General features: G+C 39.5%; 1 protein-coding gene across 1 annotated transcript; it reads left to right on the plus strand.

Annotated features, from left to right (window-relative positions):
- Window positions 1-7,051: 7,051 nt before the first annotated feature.
- On the plus strand, window positions 7,052-8,683 carry LOC311230733 (E3 SUMO-protein ligase ZBED1-like; the record flags this gene model as incomplete). The annotated part of the gene is made up of 2 exons (XM_084317092.1): window positions 7,052-7,797; window positions 7,954-8,683. 2 exons carry the CDS (start codon window positions 7,052-7,054, stop codon window positions 8,681-8,683), a joined length of 1,476 nt encoding a protein of 491 aa, XP_084173218.1.
- Window positions 8,684-8,992: the final 309 nt, after the last annotated feature.

The raw sequence follows: 8,992 nt of genomic DNA on the forward strand, positions 1-8,992 counted from the left end.
TTATCTGAATTAAAAAAAAAAAAAAAAAAAAAAAAAAAACCCTAACCCTAACTAACCGTACTGTCATGCACTTGTCCTAATAAACTAACCTACACTGTAGCACTCAACACTTTGATGAACATTGTTGCTCAGCTGATAGAGTTGTGCCCTTCCTGATGGCTTGTCGTACAGAACTTGTAAGTCGCTTTGGATAAAAGCGTCAGCTAAATGACTAAATGTAAATGTAAATGTATGCCTCCCATCTCCAATGTCCTGTATTCTGATATATATCCACAGAACCCACGCCTTATTTCTTACTTATCAATGATTATGTTGAAACAGTATAGTGAGTTATTTTGTTCTTGTTCCTCATGTCACTGGGGTCAAGCTACTTTAGATACAAGCGGACTGAAGACAACTGAGATATATTCCAGAGTGTACCCAAAGTAGATGTAAGTCAGCCTGTATACAGACAGGAACTTGACCCCATTGAATTTACATTGTTCTTTGGCTAACTAGCCAGAGCTAGAATGAGCAACTAGGATGTGTGCTAAGAAAGGACTCTCTGGTGTTTCTCCAGACCTCTCTTGGCAGAGCCTAAGGTGTGGCCAGACAATAACAACCCGTTCAACTCCCATTCAATTCTAACCCACTCATCTGGGAAAAGTGCAGTACCAAGCAGGGCTCTTTTGCCTAGAGGTAGCTGTTTACAACATTACAGATTAGACTTTTAAAAGTGAATCTGCTACAAGATTGTTATTAAAAACTGGTCAACGTTAGGTAAAATATGGGCAGTTGCGTGCAATATGTCATTGTGGTGGTATCTGTCATTGTATATAAACGTACATATAATGAAGACAAATAAACAACAGATATTCAGACATGTTTAGACTAGTTTTCCTCGAAACATAGACAATAAGAGAGGCTCTACAATGCCATGAAAACAATCTAATAAATAATTGTACTTACAGATGTTGTGGTGTCCACAGTCTAATCGCCGTTTCAAGAAGCACGTTTTGTTCCAGATGTTTTTTTGGTCCAGTAGATAATGTGTTCTGCCACAGAGAAGCGTTCAAGTCAACCAGGAGTCTATCCAGTCTCTATGGTTGAATGAGTACTTCAGTCTGGAAAATAGCCCTGTTCTTATACAGGAGACAATAGTTGAGCATTTAGCTGATTGGAACTGATTGGCCAATCAGAAAAACAATAGACACCTCCTCCATCAAACTGATATTTCATCCTCTACTCATCTTGGAAGACAACACTTTGTACAATCAATAATGTATCTGTGCAGTTTTTGAACTTGCATATATATTTTTGTATTTGTACATGTTGTACTTTAATAAATTAATTTGTACTTTAACTCTCTCTCTCTTATAAAATACTGAGTTATCATTTAACCCAATTTGTTTAAATAATTTTTTTTGAAAATAGAATGCATTTGCTAAATTTCAGGTTCCGAATCAGACATAATCCTCAATGGGACATTTCATTGTCTTTAGGAAATATATTGATTTTATTTATTCCATGGTGTTTGTTAAACATTGAGTCTCAGAATGAAAATGAAATCAAAGAGACTAGTGCTCAAGTTTAACGTCGGAAACAAGAATCAACATTGTATTATTGGCCACCAGTTAGCTGGTGACTGAAACTGTGATTCTTGGATTAGAAAAACATTTGTCAGGATATTGTTTTACAGTTGTGATTTCAAGATTTTCAAAACATCAAATGTTGACATGATGTATTTTATATTGGTTAATGTAATTCACAATATATTTCAAAACATTAACATTTTAATGACTGCACCACAGTGCCCCTCCCTGCCTACCCACAAACAATTCACACATGCAACTATACAGTGACAATGGAAATACCAGAGCCAATGGCCCAGTCATAGGTAATACGGTTTTGAATAGCAAGTGAGATACAGTGGCCACATCCACCTCATGATAGATTTGCAATTGAAAAGTCAATATGATGAGACTGAAGTACCCTATAAACATGTACATAGCAGGGAACAATTAGGGTACTAAGGCTGAATGGGGGTAGTTAGGGTGACCAATACAGTAGAATTAGTCATCTACCTCTAATATGCCTCCCATCTCCAATGTCCTGTATTCTGATATATATCCACAGAACCCACGCCTTATTTCTTACTTATCAATGATTATGTTGAAACAGTATAGTGAGTTATTTTGTTCTTGTTCCTCATGTCACTGGGGTCAAGCTACTTTAGATACAAGCGGACTGAAGACAACTGAGATATATTCCAGAGTGTACCCAAAGTAGATGTATGTGATCTTAAATCAGCCTGTATACAGACAGGAACTTGACCCCATTGAATTTACATTGTTCTTTGGCTAACTAGCCAGAGCTAGAATGAGCAACTAGGATTTGTGCTAAGAAAGGACTCTCTGGTGTTTATCCAGACCTCTCTTGGCAGAGCCTAAGGTGTGGCCAGACAATAACAACCCGTTCAACTCTAACCCACTCATCTGGGAAAAGTGCAGTACCAAGCAGGGCTATTTTGCCTAGAGGTAGCTGTTTACAACATTACAGATTAGACTTTTAAAAGTGAATCTGCTACAAGATTGTTATTAAAAACTGGTCAACGTTAGGTAAAATATTGAGCAGTTCCGTGCAATATGTCATTGTGGTGGTATCTGTCATTGTATATAAACGTACATATAATGAAGACAAATAAACAACAGATATTCAGACATGTTTAGACTAGTTTTCCTCGAAACATAGACAATAAGAGAGGCTCTACAATGCCATGAAAACAATCTAATAAATAATTGTACTTACAGATGTTGTGGTGTCCACAGTCTAATCGCCGTTTCAAGAAGCACGTTTTGTTCCAGATGTTTTTTTGGTCCAGTAGATAATGTGTTCTGCCACAGAGAAGCGTTCAAGTCAACCAGCAGTCTATCCAGTCTCTATGGTTGAATGAGTACTTCAGTCTGGAAAACAGCCCTGTTCTTATACAGGAGACAATAGTTGAGCATTTAGCTGCTTGGAACTGATTGGCCAATCAGAAGAACAATAGACACCTCCTCCATCAAACTGATATTTCATCCTCTAATCATCTTGGAAGACAACACTTTGTACAATCAATAATGTATCTGTGCAGTTTTTGCACTTGCATATATATTTTTGTATTTGTACATGTTGTACTTTAATCAATTAATTTGTACTTTAACTCTCTCTCTCTTATAAAATACTGAGTTATCATTTAACCCAATTTGTTTAAATTATTATTTTTGAAAATAGAATGAATTTGCTAAATTTCAGGTTCCGAATCAGACATAATCCTCAATGGGACATTTCATTGTCTTTAGGAAATATATTGATTTTATTTATTCCATGGTGTTTGTTAAACATTGAGTCTCAGAATGAAAATGAAATCAAAGAGACTAGTGCTCAAGTTTAACGTCGTAAACAAGAATCAACATTGTATTATTGGCCACCAGTTAGCTGGTGACTGAAACTGTGATTCTTGGATTAGAAAAACATTTGTCAGGATATTGTTTTACAGTTGTGATTTCAAGATTTTCAAAACATCAAATGTTGACATGATTTATTTTATATTGGTTAATGTAATTCACAATATATTTCAAAACATTAACATTTTAATGACTCTGCACCCCAGTGCCCCTCCCTGCCTACCCACAAACAATTTACACATGAAACTATACAGTGACAATGGAAATACCAGAGCCAATGGGCCAGTCATAGGTAATACGGTTTTGAATAGCAAGTGAGATACAGTGGCCACGTCCACCTCACGATAGATTTGCAATTGAAAAGTCAATATGATGAGACTGAAGTACCCTATAAACATGTACATAGCAGGGAACAATTAGGGTACTAAGGCTGAATGGGGGTAGTTAGGGTGACCAATACAGTGGAATTAGTCATCTACCTCTAATATGCCTCCCATCTCCAATGTCCTGTATTCTGATATATGTCCACAGAACCCACGCCTTATTTCTTACTTATCAATGATTATGTTGAAACAGTATAGTGAGTTATTTTGTTCTTGTTCCTCATGTCACTGGGGTCAAGCTACTTTAGATACAAGCGGACTGAAGACAACTGAGATATATTCCAGAGTGTACCCAAAGTAGATATATGTGATCTTAAATCAGCCTGTATACAGACAGGAACTTGACCCCATTGAATTTACATTGTTCTTATAACTAGCCAGAGCTAGAATGAGCAACTAGGATGTGTGCTAAGAAAGGACTCTCTTGTGTTTATCCAGACCTCTCTTGGCAGAGCCTGAGGTGTGGCCAGACAATAACAACCCGTTCAACTCCCATTCATTCTAACGCACTCATCTGGGAAAAGTGCAGTACCAAGCAGGGCTCTTTTGCCTAGAGGTAGCTGTTTACAACATTACAGATTAGACTTTTAAAAGTGAATCTGCTACAAGATTGTTATTAAAAACTGGTCAACGTTAGGTAAAATACTGGGCAGTTGCGTGCAATATGTCATTGTGGTGGTATCTGTCATTGTATATAAACGTACATATAATGAAGACAAATAAACAACAGATATTCAGACATGTTTAGACTAGTTTTCCTCGAAACATAGAAAATAAGAGAGGCTCTACAATGCCATGAAAACAATCTAATAAATAATTGTACTTACAGATGTTGTGGTGTCCACAGTCTAATCGCCGTTTCAAGAAGCACGTTTTGTTCCAGATGTTTTTTTGGTCCAGTAGATAATGTGTTCTGCCACAGAGGTGTTCAAGTCAACCAGCAGTCTATGTTTGAATTAGTGATGTGTCGGTCATGAGCGACTCGTTCATAAGAGCCGATTCAGTGTTGTGAGCGTGAAACAACAGTAGCCTATGAAGAATAGGCTATGACTAACGTAACAAGATGCAAATATGCAATTGATCACTTGGTATGCTAACTGGGAGCATCACCTTGATACAAGCATTCCACCTTGCTTCTCCATCAAATGGTATGCTTAATGAAGTCCTGAACTCAACGGATATCGTCGAACTCATGTGTTTACCGTCTAGCCCATAATAATTCTCTGGTTTGATTGATTGATTGAAAAGTTTATTAACAGATTGCAGAATGGGTACAGTACAGTACAGCTCAATACATACAATTGTTAAGGGGATGCAGACCAGAGAAAGACTTTCGTCTTGTTTACATCAGGGTCCCCCATTTTCAATTCATCATAACATATATGACATACATGACATACAGATAGACAGTACTGCTACATCTATACATTTATGACATACCAGATTTGCAAATACAGTACTGTTTGTGATACAAAAAGTGTCCAGAAAAGAGTGTATATACATTTGACGTAGAAACTGTACATTGGAGGAGGTTGGGTAGGTGGGGGGGGGCTGTACATTGGATGTGGGTGGGGGGGGGGGGGGTGGGTAGGGGGTGGGGGTCCTTACCTGAGTCATATTACACATGTTGGCAGCTAATGCAATCTTGTTCCACATGGGGCATTTCTCATTGAAGGCATTGATATTCAGGTCTCCCATGAAATATATTTCACTATTAGCTGTGTTTTAGCTGTGTTATCTAACATTTCACAGATACTATCTAGATGATTTAAACTGGCATTGCATCTATACATTTATGACATACCAGATTTGCAAATACAGTACTGTTTGTGATACAAAAGTGGGTTGGGTGGGTGGGTGGGTGGGGGCTGTACATTGGAGGTGGGGGGGGGGGTTGGGTAGGGGACACACACACACTGAACACTGTACACAACCTACCTAGTTATCTCTACACTTTTAGTAAATCGATTTTTAAAAAGAAACTCAAATCTCAATTACAGCTGTTGCCTTAATGTGTATTGCATTTGTGTATGGGCTTTTGCCTATTAGCCTACAAGTTCTCATTTTGTATCTTTAAAAATGGATATTTATTGTATGTTTTTAGTTCATTGTTTTGTTTTTTATTTCTATCTATAGCGTCTGTGAAAGTATTGAACAAGTCGGACGCTCTTGTAAACAAGTATAATGCTTTATTGGTCGTCCACTCACAGTTGTACAGTTTTTTTTGTATTGAGTTGTGCTTGGAATGTACTGGAATTCTGCAAACTGTTAATAAATACTTCAATCAAATCAATCAATCAGCATGACAGTACAGTGTTTGGCAATAACTTAAGGAGGAGTACAGTAAATACACTTTGTAACTTTAAATTATTATGTTTGATTGTGTTTTGGTTTTAGTTTAACATCTGTTTTACAGGTTACAGTCAAACTAGGGGTTTTTCATGATTCTAAATCAAAACTAATTTATTTGCCACAAAAACACAGCCTATTGACAGACATTCCATTCCAAATGTCCCAGACCCAGACATTCCATTCCAAATGGCCCTGGCATCAGTGATCAGTGCACTATTCAGTACATGCACAATGCATGTGGTAATGAATTGCCGATCGTTTGGACCCTTTACAGTAAACTCAATAAATACTGAGCCCAGTGTCCACCACTTCACTTACTGTGTGTTACTGTTGCAAGAAGGAACTTGATTTTGTAATTCCAACATGAGTCTATCGAACAGAAAGAGGAGTTCTGTCTGGGTTCACTTCAAGGAAGGAGCAGCACCAGGCCATGCAACATGCATTCTGTGCAAGAAGAGCCTTTCATTCAAGAATGGGTCTACAACTAACCTTACCAGGCATCTAAAACTGGTGCATCTGTGTGTCCTTAAACTGGCGGAAGCAAGAAGGCAAGAACACATCCAGGAAACTGAGGAAAGATTTAGCGAGAGTGCCTCTTCGCCTCCAGTCAGCATGGAGGTTGATGGTGCCACTGCCAGGCCTGCTGCAGCTGCTGCTACACTGGCTGCAGTCGGTACAGTTAAGAAGCCGAAACTCCCGAAAGCCTCTCAAACAAATCTCACAAACTTTGTGGCAAGGCCTTTCGATGAAGTGGCGCAGAGAAAGGGTGACGATTTTATGGCAGAAGTCATTGCATCTGGTTTCAGACCATTTACACTTTGTGAAGACAAGGCATTTCGTCGTTATACAAAGTATTTGAATCCCGGCTACACCCTGCCCAGCCGGAAAACGATGTCAAAGAAGATCATTCCTGACCTGTACCGGAGGAGAAAAGCCACAGTTCAAGACCTTGTGGACAAAGCTGAAGCAGTGTGTCTAACTACAGACTGTTGGACCTCCAGAACAACCATGTCATTTATGGCAGTTACGTGTCACTTCATCGATGAGAAATTTAAGAATGTCTCCTACCTGTTGGAGTGTTTTGAGATGACAGAGAGACACACAGCTGAGAACCTGGGAAATGAACTGTTGCGCATTGCAAACGAGTGGAACATTAAGGAGAAAGTTGTTGCCTGTGTTTCCGACAATGCTGCAAACATCAAGAAAGCCATCGAGGACTGGACACCGTGGAGCTATTTGCCCTGCTTTGCTCACACTTTGAACCTCATTGTGAATAATAGCATTGCTGTGATTAAACCAACAGTGCTCAAGGTCAAGGCCATTGCTGAGTACATGCACAAAAGCTCCATTGCAGCAAATCAACTGAAGGAAGCACAAAAGATGTTGGGACACACAGAACTACGTCTCAAGCAAGACTGTCCTACTCGGTGGAATTCCACATACTACATGTTGTCCCGGATTCTGGAGACCAAAGTATCTGTCATCATTGCCATGGCCATGCTGAGTGCCTCTGCGACTGCAAGTCGCTGCAAGTCACTGCCTCCGATGCTGGAGCCCCAGGAGTGGGCCGACGTGAAAGCAGCCTGTGACCTTTTGGAACCCTTTGAAAAAGCCACAGTCATGCTTAGTGCTGAACGGTATGTATTTTTTAATGTTCTTATTGAATGGTCATGTGCTAATACTGCGATTTCACATGCATACTTTTCACTCCATTTCCATTATTATTATTACAAACATATTATTATTATTATTGAGATAATGAGCCTAATGTTTTTTCTTTATTTTTCTCTCAGATATGTTACAGCCTCAATGGTGATCGTTGTGGCAAGACGCCTGCAGAGAACCGTCGCAAAAATTGCAGGCAGGCAAAACCCTCCCCTTCCAGACCATCCAGACCACCTCGGTGACGTTTTGAGGACAATGGTGGACAGGATGCACTCGGAGATGGCCAGACTGTTTGAGAAGATCGAATGCAACACGCGCACACTTGCCGCTGCATCAGCATTGGACCCCAGGGTCAGGAAGGGTGGCTTTGTGCGGATGGAAGCGGCTGGTGATATGGCTTTTCGCCACATCTCCGACGAAGCATCAAAGATGACATTCCCCGATCAGCAGGCTCAGGCTGCAGACCGTGCTGGACTGGGAGACAACTCTACACAGTCCAGAAAGGAGAGCACAAGTTCAGCCGGTTGGACATCGTTGCTGGGAGAGCTGCAGGACATTAATGCTGCGGGTTTCCACACTCAGAACACAGCATCGGATGCCACAGTTGAGATCCGTACCTTCCTGCAGGAGGCTCCACTGGCCCTTGATGGTGACCCACTCGGATGGTGGAAGGACCGTTCTCACCTGTATCCCAGACTTTGCAAAGTGATGAAGACCAAACTTTGCATCGTGGCGACATCGGTTCCTTCAGAGAGGATCTTCAGCAAAACTGGGCAGTTGGTTTCTGAGCGAAGAAATCGGCTGAAGGGAGACAAAGTCAGTCAACTGGTTTTCCTCAACGCAAACAGTCAAGTGTGACTAAAATGACTAAAAAATAATAATAACAAAAAAAAAAAAAAAAAAACTGTGCACAAATACTGCCACTTAAATTCAATGTCATGCTTTTTTTCCACATTTAATTTCTTGTTTATTTGAATTGATGCTTTAGCCTATACTATTATTATAGCTTAAATGTTTTTGTTTTGTATAGCTCTTTAATTTTTAGTTTAGTTTTTTTGTCGCCATGTGTTTTTTGAGATCACACGCTATTATCAGTATTGTATTTTTCAACATACTGCATTTTTCATTTTCATCTCCACCTTAATATGTTCTTATTTTTGTTGCACT

Source organism: Notolepis coatsorum (genome assembly GCF_963971535.1).
Source record: "Notolepis coatsorum genome assembly, chromosome: 6".
Taxonomy (NCBI): domain Eukaryota; kingdom Metazoa; phylum Chordata; class Actinopteri; order Aulopiformes; family Paralepididae; genus Notolepis; species Notolepis coatsorum.